Source organism: Sapajus apella, unplaced genomic scaffold (assembly GCF_009761245.1).
Source record: "Sapajus apella isolate SASKATOON/1434 unplaced genomic scaffold, GSC_monkey_1.0 scaffold23, whole genome shotgun sequence".
Taxonomy (NCBI): Eukaryota; Metazoa; Chordata; class Mammalia; order Primates; family Cebidae; genus Sapajus; species Sapajus apella.
Genome location: NW_022436963.1, coordinates 20534844 through 20560132, shown reverse-complemented (window position 1 = coordinate 20560132; position 25289 = coordinate 20534844). Strand labels below are relative to the sequence as shown.

The 25289-nt window shown below is 42.2% G+C and overlaps 1 protein-coding gene across 4 annotated transcripts in view; it reads left to right on the top strand.

Moving 5' to 3' along the window:
- FRMD4B (FERM domain containing 4B) overlaps nucleotides 1–25289 on the top strand; it is a 364030-nt gene that overhangs the window by 135959 nt on the left and 202782 nt on the right. Inside the window, exon 1 of one of the 4 annotated variants that reach the window (XM_032290454.1) lies at nucleotides 24383–24854. The exons of 2 other annotated variants lie outside the window; for them this stretch is intronic. In XM_032290454.1, coding sequence (XP_032146345.1) covers nucleotides 24693–24854 — 162 coding nt within the window. In that variant the 5' untranslated portion in view covers nucleotides 24383–24692. Of the gene's footprint in view, nucleotides 1–24382; nucleotides 24855–25289 lie in introns of those variants that run through there. One more of the 4 variants, XM_032290455.1, reaches the window with a different exon arrangement.

Here is a 25289-nt window from a genome sequence, read left to right as displayed (position 1 = left end):
ACTTGTTCTGATGTGTTTTGTTTTTAAATCAGTTTTGGCACCACTAGGCCATCATTGCCACTTGGCATCACTCAGGGCTGAATGGCAGTGTCCCTGCTTCACTTGGGAATGCCATCTCTAGTTTACCATGGGAGAATACAGCCCACGGGACTCATGGATGTCACCTGGCTGACCCCTTAGGTTTTACAGTCCCTCTTCTATAGGCCAAGTACAAATCTTCAAACTTTGATTTGTTTAAAGTAGTGTTTTCCATTGTAATTAAAAATATTGTTTGTGAGAGGCTGAGATGGGAGGATTCCTTGAGTCCAGGAGTTAGAGGTTGCAGTGAGCTGTGATCATACCTCCAGATTCTAGCCTGGGCAACAAAGCAAAACCCTGTCTCAAACATACATATATATGTGTGTATATATATGTATATGTGTGTATATATATATGTGTGTGTGTGTGTATATATTTTTTTTTCTTTTTTCCCTTATTCCATAACCTTTCAGGCATTACTTTTATTAAGAGAAGATGCCAAACCTCGTGGGTAAAATATTCTATTTTCCTTCCTTCTTCTCAATGGCCGTTCCCGAGCCATGCCTGCTACCTTGTGTCATCAGAGAGCATCAGTTTGACAGTCCGCCCCTAGGTGGAGCACTTTTCCAGAAACAGCTTGTACAGGTCTTGCAAACTGGATACACATTCGTGCACTCACATACACTCACGTACTCACACACATATTCACACTCGCTCATGCATGAACACACTCACCCCCATGCTCATACTCACACACGTGTCCCTACACTTACACTAACCCATACACTCACATAGATATTCACATGTTTGCCCCTGCACTCACACACTCACTCTTAGGCACAGGAGTGCCAGTAGAATACGGAAACTTATCAGAATTTCAGAGCTGATATCGGACCTGCTTTTGGACCTTGAAGTTGGCCTGAGTGTCGTAATAGAGAGGAATGGTCAGGAGCAAGAGATGGGCTCAGAGGGGAAGATGCCAACGAAAGTTAACCTTTGTTCCTTTGTCCTTTTGCAGCATAGTCTGAGGGCAGCAAGCCAGGGGTCTGTTCTGTGCACTAGGAAATTGCTTTTATTGTCAGGAAATCTGAGCCATTTGAGGAAAGGGTGGAGTACTTGTTGGCATTGCTGGAGGTTCTGGGGATCTTGAAAATGGAAGAACACGTATGACCAAGAGAAGCCCCATTTCAGACCAGCTTAGACAGTAAGAGCTACTTATTGCCTCATGTAACTGAGAACCTGAAGGGTTCTAACTTCAGGTGCAGTTGAAGAGGCTGCCAGTGTTCCCTGAATTCTCTCTACTCTGTCTTCCCCACATGTGGGCTTTGTTGTCATTTTTTCTTACTTTTTAGTAGCAAAAATGGCTGCGGCAGTTTAGTCCTCACATCTGAGCTTTCTATATACAGAGAAGAGATGGTACCTTTATCCCAGCCTTCCAAGCAATAGCCTGACATTCTCTCTGATGGACTGGCTTCCCAGGTCCCCTCACTTGCCAATTGGTTTATGACAATTAGGTTTCCCCCTGAAGTGGGGGTTAACACCTGGATTGTGTGAGGGAGGGATGGTTAATGTATAAAAATCGAGATTTTTCTCAGTCAGAAGAATGAGAGTGAATGCTGTTAGCCACTATGCCAATGACCAACCCCTTGGCTGTCCAGAGGTGACCAGGAAGTAGCTCATTGTGTTCCTGATGCCTTATGAAGACCGATGATGGACTAATACTTCTACTGCGTCATCATAAGCTTTCTGTGGTGCACACAGAGAAAAGGGGCCATGCCTAGGGATCTCCTGGTGGTATGAGTTTCCATTTTAAATGAATTCTTATTGGAAATGTCTCAACAGCCCAGTGGATTTGCCTCTCCAACTTAAAGAGAGAAGTTCAGGCATCTAGCTCCGGGGTAAAGACTAAGCCAGAATCCGCTAGTAACCTATGCCTTCTTCCCTTTTGCATTCACACATTCAGCACAAAGAAGTGCTGAACCAAGCAATGCCAGTTTCCTGCTGAGACTGAGTGGGGGAATGACTGCAGGCTCCCTTTCCTGAAAACTCACTGTGAGCCCAGAACTGGTCCTTTAGACACTGTACATATACTCCTCACGAACAACCTTAGGATGGAAACGTTTTTCTCTCTATTTTGCAGATGCCAAACCAGAGACTTAAAAAGGTTAAATAATTCCTCCAAGATTATAAGGTGGGTAAGTTCAGAGCTGCGATTTTACCCCAGGTTGGTAAAATCTGACTTCACACCTGAGCTTCTCACTGGCCTCTCTGAAAAACACACCCTCAGCAGTGGTCCCCAGATGCAGCTTGGGGGTGAGCCTTCCAGACTTCAACTCTTCCCTGCTTAAAATTCCTCCCACTGACGCCATTCCTGCTCTAAGGTGGCTCTGGTCCCCTGCCAGGACTCCGTGCAGCTATTTCCAAATGCTCCTGGCTCCAGCTCAGCGGAGCTGCCCCTGTTCATTGTCCACCCCCACCTCCCCTACCAAGCCCTGCTTGTCCAGCCAGTGCAACAAGCCCTGACTCCTTTTCATAATTTCATTTTCCCATTTTACAGTATTTTCCACTCAAAACTTATATGCCCCACATTCTGCTCCATCACAGTCCTGCTGTCTCTTAACTAATACATTGTCCAAGTGCTGGTGGGTTATTGGATAAAGTGTTCCTCGGAGACAGCTTTACTTTTCAACGAGGGCTTTCTGGAGAAAGCATCAGTTGGCGGAACTTGCAGACTAGCAAGATGATGCCTTTGGGGGCACTTGGCTCTTGAACCACACTTAGTAGTCAGCAGCCTCTTGCTTGCATGTGGAGGAGCCCATGATTGCATCACTGACTATTAATTGAAAGGAACATTTCAGGTCCCAGGACTTCAGGGTTCTTCATCACTTCAAAAGGGGCTTTTCAGGTTTGCTCATAAATTCCTTTCTAGAAAGAAATTTTCTCCTGATTTCACCTTCCCGTTTCATCTATGCATTAATTCCTACCTATATGTCTCTCACAATCTAGACTGGGGTTGGCTACGGACTGTTTTGCAAATAAAGTTTTATTGGCACACAGCTGTGCCCATTTGAGTATGTATTGTATTGGCTGCTTTTCCGCTGCGATAGCGGGGTTAAGTGGCTAGAATAGAGACTGTATTTTTAAAAAGTATGCTGACCCCGCTGACCTAGGTCCGTAAACTCCATAGATGCTTCTCCATGACGCCATAACTCCTTTCTCCCCCACATGGCCAAGAATAAAAACTTCAGCTAGCCCTGGCTCCACAAGGGAAAAAAAAAATCAAATGCCCAATATTTGGAAAGGAAAAACACAATACAACCGTCATTTCCCTCTCAATGAAAGCAAGTGGTAACACTTCTGCAGTTGTGTCTGGGCCTATGGCAGACATTGCTGATCAGTCATAGCACTCTTTCCCACTGAGCCTTAGAATCCTTCTCAAAGCAATGCCCAGGCAGCCACTACCATCAACTGGACTTGGCATTCAAGTGGAAAACTACTTTCCATCCCTGGCCCAGTGGACACCATCAGATCAGAAAATCACATGAGACAAAAATCCTGTTTAATAAGTAACCCTTGAACATCGTTTGGGTTGCCATGTCAGACATTGTACCTCTTAAGTCCAGAGTTGAAACTTAACTCACTGTTTCTGTTTCTTAGATTAAGCACTAGATAAAATAGTTGTCTTGAGGTTAGGGACCGTGTTGTATGAAAAGTGCCTTCCTTTCAATAGTAGAGTCATTACTCTGTGCAATGCTGACACCATGAGAGATATCCAGGAACTAAGCCCCATTGAGAATATTCAACACCATATATATATATGTATAGCTGAATGTAAATTCAACAGTAAGGATTAGCATGAGAAAGAACATAATAATGTAATATAAATGATTCTGACTATGGAGCCACTTAATAAGGGTGAGTGTCAGATGGGACTTAAGAATATTTTCAAATACTGGTGCTGATACTTGCTTAAAAACCTGACATTAGGCCAGGTGTGGTGACTCACACCTGTAATCTCAGCACTTCAAAGGCTGAGGTAGATGTCTTGAGGTCAGGAGTTTGAAGTCAACCTGGACAACACAACAAGAGCCCTGTCTCTACAAAAAAATAAAATTAAAAGTTGGCTGGGTGTAGTGGCATATACCTGTAGTCCCAGCTACTTAGGAGGCTGAGGCAGGAGGAGTGTAAACACAGAAGTTCAAGGTTACGGTGAGCTGTATTTGAGCCACTGCACTCTAGCCTGAGCCACAGAGCAAGACCTTGTCTCTAAAAAAACCCAAAAACAAAACCTGACATTAATGACATTCAGTAAGAAAGTGGCTAAACATAGTCATTACTGACGGCTGTAGAGACCTGCCCCTGAGGCCATGTTTGCTACCACAAAATTGAGTGAACCAGCTTCCTTTGAGGAGGAGGAGGTGATAGGAAAGCTCCAAAGAAGGAGGCAGCATCACTTAGCAGTTTCTCACTTTTTTCCCCAGAAGTTGGAGAAGAGAATAGAAAGGAAAGTGAATATTTTACAATGGAAATGTGGCAAGCCTATTTAAAGAGGTCAGTTGGTGGGGGGGATGTTCCTTCTCACCTGCTGAGGACCAGCTGAGCCTGTGGGATGGCAGCTATTGACTGGGAAGAGCCAGCTGCACTGGGAAACTCTTGTTAGAGCCTTGCACAGTTGGCATCTTGAAAGCAAAGTTGTGAGCTGTGAGTATCGGCTGGGATCCAGCATGAGGTTTTCCAAGAGTCATTGTTCATTAAGCATGGAGCTCTAGAGGTGGGTCCTGAGAGTCTGAGTGTGCCTCTGGCCATTTAAAAGCATTAAGCCAATCTTGGCAAAAGGTTTTAGCTGTTGGCACCTCATGTATTTTTGTGTTGGATTTATGGAAAAGGGAATAAGAAGTGCAAGGGTGAGGGCCTTTTTAATAAAGTTTTAAGCTTTTAGATTCTTGGGATCCCAATAAAATTAATAATGTGGTATTAATGATATTCTTTGGGTGAAAAACAAAGCAATGCTGCCCTTTACTTCGGAACAGATAAAATAATAAATATTATACCCAAGGTGCCACATAACCAAGTCATTGAAATGTAAAATAATATTATTTGAAATCACATTAATAAAAGGGCTGATACTGTTAATATGGTGCCTATCCTGCAGTACTGTTTCACTACAAGAGACCAAGTTAAATTTAAATTTTGGTTGGAACTAGAAGGCTTTTTCTGCAGACCAGAAAGCAGGTCATCATCGATCATCTCATTTCTGGCACCAATGAGGGTAGGACTGGGAAACATGGTATCAGAGTGAGCCAGATGTTGTGGTGTGTCCCAGAACTAGATCGTCATGGCTTAGCAATGGTTCCTCCCGTTGCTTGGATATGTTTGTCTCAAAGGTAAGAACCCTTGTAGAGAACATCGGCTGCTTCTGCTCCCCAACATCCTTCTGCCCGCTTCTTCTGATAACAGGAACTCCCTTTTATTGGGAAAAATGTTCTTTTCACACATCTGACCGACGTCTCCTGCATAGGGCTGCCAATCATGGTACTCACCCTCCCAGACCAAGGGAGCCTGTAGGGACATACACTTGCAGGTGCCTTTGGTTGTGGTTTTATACCCTTTTGTGATAGCACATCCAACATAACAAATGACACATATAAAGGAACACACCAGAGAAAATGAATGAACTGTGCAAAAGAAGCTATGACAAGAGCAAGGAGAAAGAAAACAGTCTTGGCATTTGCAAGGTCTGTTTGACCCTGCCTATTCCCTTGTTTGATCATATGAGCCAATAAATTCCATGTTGCTTAAATTAATTAGAATTATGTTTCCATCATTTGTGAGCAAAGAGCTCTGACAAAGACTTTATAGCCTCCAAATAGCTGTTACCCTCCATTTCTCTTCTAGGCTGCTGGACCAAGTTTTTAATTCCTTTCATTCCTGCTTATTACATTCAGATACTGGGATAAGCCCTGAAAACACAGTTGTGAGGAAGACAGTCAGAGTTCCTGCCCTCTTGGTAGCTGTGCCTGGGTATAACAAGATCTCATGCATCCTTTTTCTATTCCTATGGAGTCTGGGGTTCTGAACCACCTGACTGTTACCCTTCTCAATGTCTTCTTGATTAGTGTCCTCATTCTGAGCTGCTCACATGAACTTGTTTTCTGCTTTTCTTGACCTACTTCATTTCTGCCCAACTCTCCCCAGTACCGAGTATGAAACTCACAGTTCTGCCTGGATTATTGACCTCTGGATACTTCAGTGTCTGAACCCAACCCATCACTCCTTTAATCTCTCTAAGTTTCAGCTTTACCATACTAGAAATAGAAATTTCACAGGTCGTTGTGAAAATGAAATGATTAATGGCTGCTTCATGAAAGCAAATCAACATAAAGTAGTTGAAGTTATTATTTGATGCTTCTAACTCCAATAATCACATCTCAAAGCCAGAGTTACATGTTCTTTCCTTAATATTCAAGAAAGTAATGCCATGAAAGAATCCTCTGGATCAGAAAGCCTATGCATTTATTCAATTTTAATTTTTCAGAATTCTATTATTGGAGAGAAATCTCATGGGCAAAAATTCACACCGTATTTTCTATTTGCACTTTTCTTCAAGAAAATCCAAAAGAAAGCATTCTTGGGAGACCAGGCATGTTGGCTCAGGCCTGTAATCTCAGCACTTTGGGAGGCAAGAAGATCACTTGAAGCCAAGAGCTCAAGGCCAACCTGGGCAATATAGCAATACTTGTCTCTATAAAAAAACTTTTTTAAATAGCCAATTGTCATGGCGCATGCCTATATACTGAGGCAGAAAGATCGCTTGAGCCCAGGAGTTCAAGGCTGTGAGCTAGGATTGCGCCACTGCACTCCAGAGCCCAGGTGACAGAAAGACCCTGTCTCGAAAATTAACAAAATAAAATCTTAGGGATAGACTTGTCTTTGATTCTGCTTAGAATAAAATGTGCAAAGAGAGACCTGTGTGTGTGTAGGGGGTGCGCATGTGTGCTCATGCACACTTTTGGAATAGAGTAAGAGAATGCTGTACTATACTTCATAAGTGGAGTACACTTGAACTTGTAAGATTCAAATGTGCTTATACCTCTTTTATTTTCAAGCTGATTGCACTGGATGTATATTTAAGCTTTCTATACTTCCAAAACCTGTCCTGCCCATTTCTCTTCTCTGTGAAGGTTTCTATGACTGTTTGAATAGTACTGACATTTCATAGTCGCAGGGGTTAGCAGCAATGGCAGGAATGGGGTTAGCTTCTCCAATCATTTCGTGGGGCAGGGTTCCTTCTTTCCTTATTAAGATTTCCCAATCTCTGAGCCCTGTTGTTTTGCTAGCATAGGGCCTCTGTTAGACTGCTATGGTAATGGCATTCCTTGTATCTACCATTAATTAAACCCCTTGGTTAATGAAAATAACTGCTCAGTTGGGCTAGTTTTTAATGGGGACAGTGAGAATACTTTTGAGTTGTTGAGGACACTAACATGGCTTGGTGAATGTGAAACCCCCTAAGTTAAAGCCTGCACATAGCTTCTTTTCTAAGGAATATCAGGAAGGAATGATTTTTTTCTCTTCTGAGGAATATTTGGGTGTTAAATAGAGGCCGCTGAATCCTTGCTAAGTTTCAAAGCACTTCTGTGGTCCAGGCAGTTATTACAAATGAAGTGGAGGGGATCTGATCTAGCCTTTGTGTTTCATTAGTGTGCACACAGACCCAGTATCTTTGGGGTCCCCTGGATATCTAGCTACTGCTGGCATGTACTCCTGTATGTTCCAGATATGAAAATGTTGTTTCTCTTCTCTGCTACATTCTGTATTTGAATGATTAGTACCGCAATACAGAAATTCCATGGCTATGCTTCCTTTAAATAAAATAATCTTCTGGGGCCTTTCTCAGTCACTCTTCAGCCAGTGCTTTTCATATGTGTATCTCATTGATTCGTTATTCTTTTTGATTTACTGTCTGTCATGTGCAATCTGACTAATGTATTGAGGTCAATTGTAGTACTGTCTCCTGACGCCAATAATTCTCACCTATCCTCATGTCATACTGTCTATAATCTGGGTTGCTTATTTAGCTATTTGGTATCCAGGAGATCTAGAGGCAACGGGAAATTCACTTTGTACATCTTATGTTTGATATTTGGTTCAATTCAGCCCTACGTATATGAATTGCACACCTCCTATATCTGAGATACTGTGTTAGGTTTGGGGATACAAAGATAAACATCCTCCCCTTTACACAGCTTTCAGCCTAATGTAAAGTATATCATTAAAGATCTCTCCTAAAGTAACAGAGAACCCACACATTAATTGGCACTGGTAATAAGGAAAGATATGTTATTTCATATGTCATAAGGAAATCTATTACATTAGGGTATCCTGAGGTAAGGCAGCTCACACACAATACTTGAAGGCTCCAGTTTTTCCATCTTGGTAATTGCCCTGTTTAAATCAACTCTGTATTGGCTTCATCCTAATGGTGGCAACAAGATGGCTCAACCAAAGTTAAGCAAGGTTTCCCAGAAGCCCCCTCAGTAGATATCCCATTTGTTCTTAATGGGCAAAACCGATCATATGCCCTTTCCTAAACCAATCACTTGGCAGGGGGGATGGGATTACCATACCTACCCTAGGCCTGTCGTTTTCGGTAGAACAGATAGTGGATAATCACCCATGACCACAACAGTTAGGCAGACATGAGAAATAGGAAAGTCGCTGCAGCTGTGATATTAATATATGTATGCTGAGACAGGAGGCTGTGTAAGATCCCAGAAGTATCGCCTATGCACAGGCTACTGCATTTAATCACTATTATGAAAAACTTTTTTTTTTCACTAAAATAAAAGTTTTTCTGAAATCTGTATAGATTACAGTGATTGTATCTCCTCTTGTTGGCCACTATGCTTCTTACCCTGAGATATATGTACTTTCAGCCAGACATGGTGGCTCATGCTTTGTAGTCTCAGCATTTTGGGAGGCTGAGGTGGGCAGACCGTTTGAGTCCAGGAGTTTGAAACCAGCTTGGGCAACGTGGCAAAATCCCCTTTCTACAAAAAATAGAAAAATGTCTCGGTGTGGTGGTCTACACATGTAGTCCCAGCTAATCAGGAGGGTGAGGTGGGAGAATCACTTGGGCCTGGGAAGTCAAAGCTGCAATAAGCCGTGATAGGACCACTGCACTCCAGCCCAGGTGACAGAGTGAGACCCTGACTCAGAGAAGAAAGAGAGAAAGAGAAATGCACTCTTCCCCTGAGAGATGTCCCGAGAAATTATAGACAAAATAAACATAGCACATCTTCCTGAAACAACAGTTTTACTTATTGAATTTTTAGAAAGAAAACCAAAGATATATTATAAAGAAGAATTTTAAAACCTTCAGGAATCTTTAAGATAAAATAGGTAAATTCAATTCCTGGTTGCTAAAATTGCTTTGGGACAACCCCCTGGCCCCTGATATCCCTCTTCTGTACCACGTTGTTTACTTGGATGGAATAGTTGAAGAGGCTCTGTCTCCATATTTTTCCATTCCTATAGAAGGAAATTAATTTGCATGTTCTATTCCCACCACAACCGCATTTCAGTGAATGTGGATTTTAAAAATTCTCTTTCAGCCTGAACGTAACCTGTTGTTTATGTAGCTATGCTTTATCACATAAACATAATGTTTACATTTTATGTATTTCTATGCTGCATATCTTAAATTATTTATTTTAATTATTTATCTTCTCTGAAACCATATAGTAGTGTGTATAGAAAAGGGCACTCAACATGGAGCTAAAGAATGCTGGTGAGTATTGACATTCTCCGTACTCCTATTGTTAATCAGTTAGCAGACTTAAGCATTCTATTTTGGAAATAGAAACAGGGAACAAATCCACAAGGCAAATAAGTTCACATTCGTCTTATCCTGCTCCTAGCATAATGCAGTGTAATAGAAGCAGAGTTAGTTTTTGAATGCCCCAAAGCACTCTTGAAAGGGGCTTTAGAACTAAGCCACTTAAGAGGACCAAATATGTCTCAGATAATCCTTGCTCCTACTGTCAAGACTTATTTGAATCAGGGCAAATTAAGAGTAAGATAGGTCATATCCAGAGACCTTGCCCACCACCTTCTTTCTCAGATACAGAAATAGCTCACACTAAAGCCACCTCGCCTTGCCTTCCTGGGTCTCAACCATTGCACTCCAGTGGTGTTTGTCGTGTTTGTTTTTTCTTCCAATAGTTAGTTTTAACCCAGTACCAGCCTCAGGTCCCTCCAGGCTTCTTCCTTGGAAAATGCTTCCAGATCTAAGGAGTAGGTTCTAAGCTTTATTATTCTTGGCTCTCAATCAATTCTAAATTTTCTCCTAAATGGCACACATTTTTTTTTTTTTTAAGAGACAGGGTCTCACTCTGTTGCCCAGTCTGGAGTGTAGTAAGTGATCATAGCTCATAGCTCACTGCAATTTCAAACCTCTGGATTCAAACCCAGCTTCTCATGTAGCTAGGACTATAGGCATGAGACACCATACCCAACATATATGTGTGTGTGTGAGTGTGTGTGTGTGTGTGTGTGTGTGTGTGAGACAGCATCTCACTATGTTGCCCATGCTGGTCCCAAACTCCTGGCCTCAAGTGATGCTCCCGTGTCAGCCTCCCAGTGTGCTGGGATTACAGGTGTGAGCCACCATGCCCAGCCTCAATTTTTTTTAAACCAGGAGAGACTTTCCTTTTGTAGGGCCACCAATAGCTTTTAGATTTCCATCTGCTCAATTAACAGGTTCACTGAGTGCCTAATATGAGCCAGGTATTGTATTAGGTTGGTACAAACATAATTTACAACTGAGCTTATTATTTTCAATGGCAAAAATTGCAATTACTTTTGCACCAACTTAATACGAAGCAATGACAATGTAAGGGTCACACAACAGCCATGGTCCCTGCACCCATGGAGCTTATGGTCTGGTGTCAAAATCAAGCCTTAGCAGGTAATTTTAAATATGGTGTTTGTGATGAGAAGGGAAGTTCAAGCAGCAGTGATAGAGCCTGCTTTGAGGGATCAACATTAAAGCTAAGGCCTGAAAGATAAAGCAGTTCATGGGATTCAATCTCAGGGTGGAGAAGCATACTGAGGACTTAAAGAGCCACAAACATAAATAGCCTGAGGCAAAAGCATTAGCACTCAAAAGAAGACCAGTATGGCCCTCTGTAATGAGGCAAAACATAAAACAGGAACACAGACAGAAGTTATTCAGAGTGACAGAGCAATCCTTACAATCAGATCTCATAGTGTGACACATTTACTGACTTAACCATCATTTTCTCTGAATAAATTGAGACTTCAACCCAGATGCAATGAATATAGAGATGTTGGGTTACAAATTGAGAGTGGCCTGGGATTGCCTGTTGAAGCAGTTCTTGTTCAGAAGGACACAAGAGTGAATGAAATGGAAGGACCAGGTTTCACCTGGGAACACCCATTCTCAGGTTTCTCAGCAGATTAAAATCCTAAAGCTTTCTGCAGTGGAAACTGGATCACAAACAAGCTTCCCCAGTCTTCTAAACTGTGAGGAAATCCATGAACAAAGTACCAAATAGGAACTCCCTTGACAGTGGATACAACCAATTTTATTTGCTACATAAACAATCATGTGGATTGAGGACAGCTCAGGTGGAAAACAATTCAACAATCATTGCACTTAGGCTTCTTCCCTTAAGACTTATTTGTTCCAAATATTTTTTTTCTTTCTTTAAATCCAATTTTACCATGGTGCCTTGAATGACCTCTGTAGAAATACTAGAATTCTGATTATACTTTATTGCCATTTCTTTACTCTTTTAAAATAGCTTTTTCATATAAATGTTATAGTATGCAGTATATGTTTAGATATCATAGACTATGTCAGGATGGATATACAAGAAACTAGGAACAGTGGTATCTTTGGGCAGGGGAAAAGGACAGAATGGCCACTTGGTTGCATAATGCTTTCGTGTGGTTGAGATGAAAAGGACTCTTTTTCTCAAAGCCGTGAGTTATGGCTGATCCAGCAGAGCCCTGACTAGATGACAGTCCTCAGTCACTGCCTTAGCCACGTGCCGTTGTGCAGCTGACGTCTTGAACAATCTTACATGGCAGCCCTGGAAATGAGGAGCTAGGGAACAAGGATGTGAGGGAGGCTTGCATTTCATTGCTGAATAAGCTTTTGTATGATTGCATGTGCATTTCCAATTAGAAATCAAAAAGTAGTATGAGCAAAATTACAGCTAGATAAGAGGAATATGTTCTGGTGTTCTGTAGCACTGTAGAATGACTATAATTAACAATAATATATAGTTTCAGTCATCTAAAAGGATGATATTGAATGTTCCCAGCACAAAGAAATGATAAATGTTTGACATGATGGGTATGCTAATCACCCTCATCTGATCCCTACACATTGTAAGTATTGAAACATCACTATGTATCCCATAAATATGTATAATTATTGCGTGTCAACTAAAAAATAAAACAAAAGCATAAAGAAGTAGTATGTGCTAATACAAAAAACAGAAAGAAAAAACTCCTCTACCACAATCAATTAAAACAATCAGTGATCACAACTCAGAATCAGTACTGTCCGTAATTTACAATACTTTCCTCTAGATTTTTTCCCTTACATGCATGCACTCAGTTTTACAACTGAGCTCATGTACAGTATTTTCTTTTCCTGCTCTCATTTTTACCTTGTTTTATGTAATACGTTTTTTTCCCAAATCAAGAGAAATTTGAACACCTTTCTGATAATAAAAACACACTCATTGTAGATTATTCAGCAAATACAGGTACGAGTTAAGATGTTTTCTATGGTTTTACCTCTCCTTTTTTTTTTTTTTTGGTAACAGCTTTATTGGGATATAATTCACATACCATACAGTTCACCTATGTAAAATGTACAATTCAATGGATTGCTATGTATTTACAGAGTTGTGCAACAATTACTGTAATCTAACTTTAGAATATGTTCATTGTCCCAAAAAAAACCCTAGCAGTTATTTCTCATTTCTCCCTAATTCCCTCAAATCTAGGCAACTACTAATTTAATTTCTATACATATAGGTTTGCCTAATCTAGATATTTCATATAGATGGAATCAATATCATATGTGGTCCTTTGTGATTGGCTTCTTTCACTTACAGGTGTTTTTGAGATTCATCCATGTCTTAGCATAGATTTCATTTGTTTTTTTTAAAGTTAGCTATTTTTTTGTCAGTTGCTTATTTCATTATTAATCAATTGATTTTTATTTACATACCATAAAAATTCACCCTTTTAAAGTGCACAACTCATTGGTTTTTAGCATAATCACAAAGTTGCTCAATATCCCCACTATCTAATTTCAGATCATTTTTGTCACCCCAAAAAGAAATTTCATACCCATTAATAGTCATTCCCTATTCACTCCACCTCACCCCCCAACCCCTTGGCAACCACTAATTTATTTTCTGTCTCTATAGATATGTGGGTTTTTTGTTTGGCTTCTTTCACTTAACATAATGTTTTCTGTATTCATCCATGTTGTAGTATGCACCAGTATTTTATTCCTTTTTATGGCTGAGTAGTATTCCATCATATACATATACCACATTCTGTATAACCACTTACCAGGTGATGGACACTTGTTTCCACTTTTTAGCTATTTTGAAGAATTCTTTTGTGAACATTCATGTTCAAATTTGTGTGTGTGTGTGAATATATGTTTTTAATTCTCTTGAGTATATACCTCACTCCTTTTTATTGCTAATATTCCATTATATGGATATATCACATTTTAAAAATCTGTTCACTGACTGATAAACATATGGATTGTTCCCACCATTTGGCTATTGTGAATAACACTACCATGAACATTTGTGTACAGATTTTTTTTTTTTTTTTTTGAGATGGAGTTTTGCTCTTGTTGCCCAGGCTGGAATACAATGGCATGATCTCAGCTCACGGCAACCTCCCCCTCCTGGGTTCAAGTGATTCTTATGTCTCAGCTTCCTGAGTAGCTGGGATTACAGGTGCATGCTACCACACCTGGCTAATTTTATATTTTTAGTAGAGACAGGGTTTCACCATATTGGTAAGGTTGGTCTTGCACTCCTGATCTCAGGTGATCTGCCTGCCTCAGCCTCCCAAAGTGCTGGGATTACAGATATGAGCTACCACACCTGGCCTTGTGTACAGGTTTTTTAAAATGCCTGTTTTCACTTTTGTGGGGCATATATGTAGGAATGGAATTGCTGGATCACATGATAATTCCATTTTTAACTTTTTCAGGAGCTCCAGTCTTTTCCACAGTGGCTGTACCAATTTATGTTCCCATTAGTAATGTATAAAGATGGTAATTCCTCCACATTTTTGTGAACATTTGTTATTATCCATCTAATTATAGCCATTCTAGTGGGTGTGAAGTAGTACATTATTGTGGTTTTGATTTGCATTTCTTCATTGACTAACTAATAATGTTCAGCATCTTTTCATGTCCTGACAAATTTCTTATGTTTCTTCTCTTCAAAGAGGGATACGTTTTCTATAACTCTTTTTTTTTTTTTTTTTAAGACTGAGTCTTGCTGTGTCACCCAGGCTAAAATGTAGTAGTGCCATCTTGGCTCACTGCAACCTCCACCTCCTGGGCTCAAACAATTCTCCTGTCTCAGCCTCCCAAGCAGCTGAAATTACAGATGCTTGCCATCATGCCTAGCTAAATTTTATATTTTTAGTGGAGATGGGGTTTCGCCATGTTGGCCAGGCTGGTCTCCAACTACTGGCTTCAAGCAATCCACCCACCTCGGCTTCCCAGAGTGCTGGGATTACAGGTGTGAGCCACCACACCTAGCCCCTGTTTTCTGTAACCCTTTGGAAAACTTCACTTTATATCTTATTGTCAGAGTTGGGTGTTGTGCCCTCCCTTAGATAAATAGTTCATCCAAGCAACATAGAAAACACCCTCAAAATAAGATTATTTGAAAAAGAGGAGAAGAGTTGGTAAACAGACAACCAACATTTTCTGCCAAAATATATAAACATACAAAGAATAAACCAAAATTACCTATAAGCCCACCAGACTGAGATAATAATGGAACTGTTTTAGGGTGAGGAAGTCTACCTTAAGTTTCTCTGGTGCTAGTTTCTTCAGAAGTAAAACTCTTCTTTTCTTTCTCTGTTATTGGCTCAAGACCAAATTATGCAGTTCTCTTCTTTCCTCTCAAATACTGCCTAAAGCTCCCTGAACTCTTAGTCTGGAGAACACATAACTATTTTCTCCACCGTATAAAATAGCCATAGGTCTCAAGGCTTGTAGCATGCTGCTTGCTCTTCTTGTATACAATTCATTATGTAGTTGAGAACAGTACATTGCTATCCTAAAAAGTTTATTTTAGGATAGCCAGATACAAGAAATACTTTCATGTCCTTTTTGGGGGATGCTAGACTTTTCCTTTCTGTTCTTTTGCTCTTACTGCTAAGGGCCAAATAGTTGAAATTCCTAGCAATAATCCTACCAAATTATTCTGTGTTTTTAGTGATAATGGGAGAGTAGTTTATTTTTATAACCTATTGCTCATATTTATTTGATGGTCATAGTGTACCTGGCCTTGAGAGGTTTGTAATACTTTGCAAGCCACTGATAGTGGTAATTTCTGTTTCTCAGTTTACTACTATCTGCACCTAAGTAGTACGGTTGATCTTTGGAGAGTAAAGATTTTGCATATATCTTTTTGTTTTTCTTCTACCATTTATTGTATAGGAGTGAAGAGCCATTGAATTTCAAGTAACTGCTCTTACCTCCCACTAAAAAAATTACTGTTTATTATAGCTTTTCTTTTTTCTCATCATTCTTTTTTTCAAATTTTACTTTAAGTTCCTTTAAGTTCTGGGATATAAATGCAGAGCCTGCAGGTTTGTTATATAGGTATACATGTGCTATGGTGGTTTCCTCTACCTATCAAACCATCATCTAGGTTTTAAGCCCCATATGCATTAGATATTTGTCCTAATCCTCTCCCTCCTTTTGCCCCCTACCACCTGACAGGCCTCAGTTTGTGATGTTCCCCTCCCTGTGTCCCTGTGTTCTCACTGTTCAACTCCCATGAGTGTTCTCATGTTCAACTCTTATGAGTGAAAACATGCAGTATTTGATTTTCTGTTCCTGTGTTAGTTTGCTGAGAATGATGGCTTCCAGGTTCATCCATGTCCCTGCAAAGGACATGAACTCATTCTTTTTTATGGCTGCACAGTATTCCATGGTGTATATGTGCCACATTTACTTTATACAGTCTATCATTGATGGGCATTTGGGTTGGTTCCAAGTCTTTGCTATTGTAAATCATGCTGCAATAAACATACATGTGCATGTGTCTTTATAGTAGAATGATTTATAATCCTTTGGGTATATACCCAGCAATGGGATTGCTGGATCAAATGGTATTTCTGGTTCTAGATCCTTGAGGAATCACGAGGCTGTCTTCCATAGTAGTTGAACTAATTTACACTCCCACCAACAGTGTAAAAGCACTCCTATTTTTCCACAGCCTTGACAGTACTTGTTATTTCCTGAACTTTTAGATCATTGTTTTATTCTTAATTAAATTGGGTGAACCCAAAGGGTGGATTTTTTGTCATGTTAAGTTCCTAGAGTATTAAAACACATCCTAGAACCATCCATGCCCGCTATGGACTGAATCTTTTGTCCTCCCAAAATCCATGTTTGAAACTATACTCTAATGTGATGGCATTTGATGGAGCTTTGGGAGGTAAATGGGCTTGGATGAGGCCATGATAGGATTGGTGCCTTTATAAGGGGCTGAAAAGACCAGAACTCTCTCTGTCTTGTGAGAAAGCAGCCACCTGGAAACCAGGAAGAGGGCTGTTAGCAGAAATGTAATTGGCCAGCACCTTGATTTTGTACTTCCTGGTCTCCAGAGCTGTGAGAAATAAGTTTCTGTTGTTTAGGCCGCTGAGTCTGTGGGACATCTGTTATAGCATCCTGAACTGTCTAAGACAATAACTTATAAATTTTAGTCTGAGGCCCAAAGCAAATTGTAAATACAAAAGATTTTCATTCTCTTGTCTCTTACTTAAAGTAAAAGGACTGAAAAGTTAGCAACTACACCATTTAAAAAATGCTTTCATAAATGCTTTTCGCATTGGCCTTTAGCAAATCATCCTGCCTCTCTGTGCCTCAGTTTCTTTATCCATTAAATGGGACCAAAATAACTTTCTCCTACTTGTTCTTGGGAAAATATATGTGAGAATCAACTGATGATATAAGCAAAGCTCCCTCTATTTATTTAGAAAAAAAAATGGTGCTATATAGACCAATTTATGACTATTTTATTTTTGTCATTGTTGAAGTACATGTAGGTTAAGTATAAATAAAAGGTGACAAATTCTGGAGGTGGGAGATCAGTCACAAGATTGACACTATTTCTTCCTTAAAAAGGCGGCCGGCCCTTTCCCTCCGATCCACTGGGCTTCCTTTGAACCATCTTCCCATTCGGATGCTTTTATATCTACACAAATAACTTCTAAAATTTGATCTGGTAGGAATTTCCAATATCTGCTCAGTGGATTGACTAGTAAAAATGTGTACAACACAAAGTCTCACACCATGCTGCTCTTTTTTTGTACTTCTTTACACAATATAGATAGAATCCCTCCTTTTTTCTTCGAACAAGGACAATTTAATTTGATAAAATAACAAATGAGGTTTTTGAGGAAGATGAGAAAGTTTTGCTTTGTTTTCTTCCCCTACTCCATCCCCCAGAAGTGAAATGAGTTTGCTGAAGCCAAAGAACAGATGCTGAAGAGATGCCTTAGTGGTGGATACTATTCAGCTTGTAGAGTTTTTAGCCCTTTGTGATACCAAAAAGCCATTCATAGTCACGAAGACAGCTGCAGAAAGTTAACCAGCCCACTGGTCAGCCTTGGGCTATGAGGGGACAATGGCTACTTCCTCCAATTCAGGCTCCCACCACCTCTACAAGTTTCCTTCCATCTCTTCCTGTTTGAGACCAAGACGGAAGGATGTCCCTTGCTCTCTCAGTCAAAGGGAAAGAGAAAGAAAGCAGGAGGCCAGTCACCTAGCCTCTGGTTCCAGTGGCATTGAAACAGAACTTGTCCCCTCAGGCCTCCTGCCTCCTTTTTGGAATGGTATGCAGAAGGACGAGAGGCATTCAGACCCCTACCCCCTGAGTGAGGAGCCTGCCACTGCATAGCTGGGGAGCCCTCCCAGAGGCCACAAGAGAAGCTTGCTTTGAGGGTGGCACTGTTGCCCACCAACCTCTTACCCCATTCTGCATGTGAGGGCCCCAGGGTTCGCAGGGACTGAGGGAAAGGAACACTTAGTTACGCAGATATTCCCACGGCCCCTGCTTCAGGCTCTTTCTTTGTACCTAGAACGCTGCAGCAGCCTCCCTGCTGGGCTTTCCTGGTCCCTTACCCCTTGAGCGTCCCCCCAACCCTTTTTCCTTACATTGTACAAATATGGGATCCTTCTTGCCACAAGCGTTGTCCTCAAGGCTCCCTGTGCCTTGGATTTCTATCATGTACCTTCATCATCACCCTGGCTCTCCCGTACTCAGCCTTCAAGTCTCAGCTGAAAGTCACATGCTCAGAGAGGCATCCCTTAATCCCCCCATCCTCACTCACATGTCTCTATTAGAGACCCTGTGGCAGTGCCTGTTCTTTTACATTCCTTGTTCAGATTCCTCCTCTGACTTCCCCACTCTACTATAGGACTCACTTAGACAGAGATTGTCTCAGTCTTGTCAGTGTTCTGAGTGCTTAGTTCCCTGCCTGATCCATAGTGCAAACTCAATACATAATTTTTTAATGAACAAGAGTGTGTATTTTGGGAATGGATGAACCACTTTCTGTATTCACCATTGAGACAAACAGTCATTTATTTGTTGGTTCAATAAACATTTATTGATTGCCTGCTATGTGCCAGCAACCGGGGAAACAAATATGAATAAGACCCTTTCTCAGTTTACACCAGTGGTTTCTGAATGAGGGCAGTTACCAGCCCACCTAGTAGCATGTAGAAATGTGTGGAAGTGCTTTCTGTTGTTGTGATCCTAATGACTGTAGCACTACTGCATTTAGCAGGCAGAGCCCAAGGCCACTAAACGCTTTCTAGTGCATGCCATACTCCTGCACAAGGAGGAGCCATCCCAGCCAGCCTTGCCTGCATGTCACAGAGCAGGAGTTCCTCACGTAGTTGACAGTCTAATAGACAAAAGTGAACTGAGAGGTACAATATCCTGTTACGTGCACAGTCAGAGACTTTCGTAAAAGTGCATGTTCCAAAGGAGACATCAGCATTCCGCCTTGCTATTAGTGTGGGGAGGAATTTTTTCTATAAACATGCCAAAGAAAAGCTTCTACTACTACTACAGAAACTCTGATTCAAATGAAATCATAAAAAAAAAAACTGAAGTACAAAAGTATTAATAGTTGTTATGATAGTTATTCTTCCTTTTGTTGATAAGTATCCAAAAATCGTAAATGAAAATAATAGGAAACGGCATTCCAGTTATTTCTCAAAAGACTTTGAGTTCATTATACTCGAAATTGTGGCTGTGTAAACAAACAAACAAAAAACCATTATACAGCGATTGCTTCATTTCTTCTGCCTTTTAGAAAGAAAATATCAAGAGGGAAGAGAAAGTCTTTATACGACTAGTCATGTGAGAGGAAGAACAGGGTGTAGCATTTATTTTATTTTATTTTTTATTTATTTTTGAGACAGAGTGTCACTCTGTTGCCCAGGCTGAAGTGTAGTCTGGTGCCATCTCAGCTCATTGCAGCATCTACCTTCCAGGTTCAAGCAATCCTCCACCTCAGCCTCCTAAGCAGCCGGGACTACAGGCGCATGCCACTACTCCTAGCTAATTTTTGTATTTTTAGAAGAGATTGGTTTTGTCATCTTGGCCAGGCTGGTCTCAAACTCCCGACCTCAAGTGATCCACCCTCCTCAGCTTCCCAAAGTGCTGGGATTACAGGCCACCGTGCCTGGCCAGGGTGTAGCATTTAATTAGACCACAGTTCCTTGAGCTCTGCACCAGGGACATTTTGGGCAGGAGAGTCCTTTGCTGTGGGGGCTCTCCAGAGCATTATTTAATGTTTAGCGGCATCTCTGGCCTCTACCTGCTAGATGCCAATACCACCTCCCAGTTGTGACAACCAAAAATGTCTTCTGACAATGCCAAATGTCCCAGCATGGGAGGGAGGTACAAAATTGCCCCCAGCTGAGAACCACTGAACTAGACCTTGTTTCATTTGCCTCAAGCCCTATGGTGGACATCCATGATCTATCAGTTTGCCCACACTGGCTTTTCAGGTGTGTAGAGAGTACAGCTGAAAAATGTCCACAGACATCAGTTGGACTCTGCATTTTTGCCGGACAGAAGGGACCACTGGAAAGTTACCAATGGAAGTTACCATTTCACTACCTTGGACTTTCTTCCTAGAGATATGGGTTGGCAATTTGTCCTATCTTCTTGGCGTTCATGCTCTTCTTCCTGCCAGTTGCTCAAAGGAGAACTTACAGGAGCCTCAGGCATAATAACAATTTCTCTTTTATGGCAGCACGACTCCCAGGTGTATGCGCAATGCTGTCACCCAAAGCATCGTCTTAAGCCTCCAGAGAGAGCTGCAGGAAATTACAGTGTATTGCAGGGAACTCTGTGCTGAGGAGGAAAGAAAATCCTCTTCTTAAATTAAAAAAAGAAGAAGAAGAAAAATAGCAAGACAATATTGAAGCTAGCTTGATTTAGCTCCTTTTCCACAGAAAATTTTAGACCAGCTCCAAGGGCGTGTGTCTGGGATCTGGTTAGTCCTGTGTGGCTAGTCCATTTTAAGGATGATGCCATACTTGGGTCGCAATTTTCTCCACTTCTACACATCTGGGTTCAGTTGCCACCCACTGCAGTCCCTGGAGTGGAGGAAGTTGCACTTCCTTCCCTCTAAAATCACTCAATCTTGACCTTCGAACTTCTTCTACAGGAGAGGAAAGCCATTTGGATAAGAAAAAAATCATAGATGTTTATGTCAGTGGGAATAAGATGTCTTCTCCTGTCTTGCACCCAGCTTCTCTGAGTCCACAGGAGAAGTTTCCTCTGGTGGGGAAGATCAAGATTCAAAAAGCTATTTGGGAACTTGAAAGAGCAACAGGGAATCCCTGAAAACAGATTCCCACCAACTTTCACTTTCAACAAACAGAAAGGCAGAGGAAAGCACGTATAGGTAACTAGTTGAAAATTAAAAACACATTTTATAATATGTACACGTGCCCATAGCCAGGCATTGTGGCTCATGCCTGTAATCCCAGTACTTTGGGAGGCTGAGGCAGATGGATCACCTGAGGTCAGGAGCTCGAACAGCTGGCCAACATGGCAAAACCCCATCTCTACTAAAAATACAAAAATTGGCCTGGCATGGTGGTGGGCACCTGTAATTCCAGCTACTCAGGAGGCTGAGGCAGGAGAATCACTTGAACCCAGGAGGCAGAGGTGGCGGTGAGCTGAGATGGCCCCACCGCACTCCAGCCTGGGCAACAGAGGGAGACTCCCATCTCAAAAAAAAAAAAAAAAAGAAAGAAAGAAAAAAAAGGGAAAGAGTAGACTAGGAGATAGTGGTGGAAACTGGGAAGGGTCAGGGGGTAGGTGGCTACAATGATGCACACTATTCTTGTGATGACTATACTCAAGCCCAGACTTCGCCACTATGCAATATATCCATATAACAACATTGCATTTATGCCCACTAAATCTATATTTTTAAAACCCCACATCTTACTTATACTGTTTTATCTGAATACAAAAAATTGAAACAATTCTCAATTCAGGAGGTGATGGTGGTTAGTTTTCTTTGGATGCTTACCCTTCACCAGACATCATGCTAAAGATCTTATAAAGAATATTTAATTTTCCCCAAACTTTCTGTAGTGGATACTGATAATACATTGTATGCATGAGGACATTGAGACTGTTGATTTAAGGAGCTTATTGGAGTCTCACAGGTCCTGAGGAGCAGAGATCTGAAGTCAGGTGCGTCTCTTTTACAAGATTTAGCTCCTAATCACCATACTATCACTATTGTAGTTCTCTATTCTTAGCATGAGTTGCTATCCCCTGGAGGCCAAGTGAAAGCTCTGATCGCTGATCTCACCCCCTCCCCCCCCGCCACACCCACAGCTTCTGATTCTGGGGTTGCCTGAGACCTTGCATCTCTAGCAACTTCTCAGGTGATACCGAAGCTGCTGGCCCAGTGACCACACTTTGACAACCCCTGTTATACCACATTCTATCTTCTAAAAACTTGCATTGACTCTGGAAACCTTGAATTGAACATGATGGAATTTGAAAGTGACTGCTGACATTAGACCTACACACAGATAGCTGACAGCCAGTGTTTCTAGAGCCTCTCTTCTGAGAGGATGGTGTCAGGAGACAGAGGTAATTGACCTGTTGCAGGTTTTATTCTGGTATTCCCTTGGCTGCCCAACATTTCCGAGAACAGAGTTGAGCTTCATTGTTAAAAATAATAATAATAAATGTACCACCACTATTTGCTCATAGTAATAGGCCATTTTTGAAGTCAGTAGTTTTCCATTCAGTAGGATGACATTTCTTTTTCAAACTAAGTTCATTTTCTTTTGATTCAGTAAAACCTATTATATTCAGATTCATCGTTGCCATTATCTTGAAAAAGAAAACTATCAATACTGATGAGCACATAAAGATTTACTCTGAAGAAAGGTTTGCAAATCTTGGATCGAGTCTTGTGTCCTATTAACTAATTCAGCAACAACTCTTAGGCAATTTTATTAAAGAAAGAAACGTCATTTAAAAGTTTTCTGATTATGGTCACTTTGAAAACAGGCACTTTGAGGACAGATTTTGTCTTCTCCGTCTTTTGACTGATTGAGTTTCACCTGAATTAAGATTCTAAAAGCACATTTGATACCTGAAATCAAGCTGATTTACTTGTCGATAATCTGTTCTGGAGTCTTCTGGGCTGGTTAGGAGAAAAGCTTTGGTGCCTTACTTTCCTTTTGGTGCCACTTAATAGCATAGATAACAACCCAGGTGTGAAACAGCCAAGAAAATACAGACAATTGACCTACAGAGGGATTCAGGAAAAAACTCCATCCTGAAATTTGCTATAGCACTTTTGCTATGAGAAATCTTCATACATTCTAAGGGAAAATAGAGGCTGGGCACACTGAGTCATGCCTGTAATCCTAGCACTGTGGGAGGCTGAGGCTGGAAGATTGCTTGAGCCCAGGCTTGAAACCAGTCTGGGCAACAGAGTGAGACCCCAAGTCTACAACTAATAGTGATAATAAACTTGGTCTGGCTTGGTGATACACGCCTGTAGTCCCAGCTACTCAAGTGGCTGAGGTGGGAAGATGGATCACTTCAGCCCAGGAGTTCAAGGCAGCAGTGAGCTATGATTGAGTCACTGCTCTCCAGCCGGGGCAATAGACCTTGTCTCAAAAATAAAGGCAAATAGAGACTGGTGGTATGTGGGACTCCTTGAGCTCCTTTTTCCAAAGGCCTCCAACAATCAGTATCAATTCCTGAGGGGTAAGTTAAAAAATAATAATAAAGATGAATTATCTAGTGACATCATGAGTGATGGGACGGTTTCCTTTGGTTTTGAGTGAAGAATAAACTACCCATGCAAGTTGGTGCTGGCAGGTGAGGTTAGACATGTCCAGAGGCTGAATTTTCCAGGACGAAACCACTGATTCTCTTCTGGGCTTCTGTTTCCCAGCAGTAGTAATGGCAAGCTATTTACAGAGATCAAGAACTCTGTTTTTCTCCCTGACTGCTGCATTGGAATTAGCAGCATCTTGATGTGAGGGAAACTGCCCTCCTGCTGGCAGCCACAGGAGGTTGTCATTTTCTCTGAGACCCTCAAGTTAGGAGCAAAGGCAGGTTCTAGGGCAGCCTGTTGCTTTGAGACTGCTGCCTTCATCTCCTGCTTCCAGCAGAACCAAGGAAACATTCGTGGCTATTCCCCCAGGAGTAGGGTCCAAAGGGATGCTTTGGAGGATTTTTTTTTATCTCTTCTGCATCTGTGGCTGGCCAGAGGTGTTTATCAGTGTGGACAGAACAAGATGAGTAAGGTGTTCCCCACGGCAGATTAGGGGACTCTTCGGCCGGGTGTGTGTGTGTGTGTGTGTGTGTGTGCGCGCGCGTGTGTGTGTGTGTGTGTGTACGCGCGCGGAAGACGTGAAGCCAAGTGTGCTGAAATGCGGCTCCCCTCTCTGCCTGCAAAGAGTTGCTCCGCTTCTGTCCCTGCCGCGCGCCCTGGGGAAGCGCCAGGGGGAGTCCTCGCCGGCCAGGGCTTCCCGTGCCCTGGGAGCGCCGAGGGCTAGCTTGGTGGAGCTTAGCACAGCTCGCTCGGCGCTGCGAGCGGGCGGGGGTGGACACTGGGCTTCTGTGTGCCAGTCGCAGCCGTTGGCTGGCGGGCGCCCAATCCCAGGGCATGCCGCCGGAGCTTGGCCAGGACGCACGGTGAAAGACGAGTTTGGTGGCAGGCTTGACCCCCTGGCAGCCAGCAGAAGCCGGCGTCGGGAGCCCAAGCGGGCGGGCCGCTGGGATCGGGGCTGCAGCTGCGAAAGCCAGGACCCTCGGGTTCGGAGCGAAGGAGGAGGCATGGCTTCGGTGTTCATGTGTGGCGTGGAAGACCTGCTGTTCAGCGGCAGCCGCTTCGTGTGGAACTTGACCGTGTCCACGCTGCGGAGATGGTACACGGAGAGGCTGCGGGCTTGCCACCAGGTGCTGCGGACGTGGTGCGGGCTGCAGGACGTGTACCAGGTGAGCCGGAGCGTGCGCCACCCGAGGGCCCCTGCTGGATGCCCAGCACTCATGGGAAGGCGGTTCCACCTGTATGATTTTATTCTTTCCCCCTCTGGCTCTGGTTAAACTCTTAGCAGACTGCTTGGCCCTTGGGTCAAACGTTCAGCAGCTCTAGGTAACTACGGCTTGACAGAGCTCGTGAATTTCTCAAATCCGGCATGGGGGGCACTTGCAAGATAGTCCCAGCGTTTGCAGACATCTGTTACAGAGCGATGGTGTACTGGTTGGTGCTTGGCTAGGAAGGCTGTTGCTTTGCAGCAGAGGGTCTGCAGAAAGCCACTTAGATATTCAAATGAGTGCTTCTTTTTAATTTCATTGGGGTGGGGATGGCTGCTTCTGAAGCAACGGTTTCACACCAATTTGCTGGCAGAGGGGGGCTTGGTGGATTTGCAT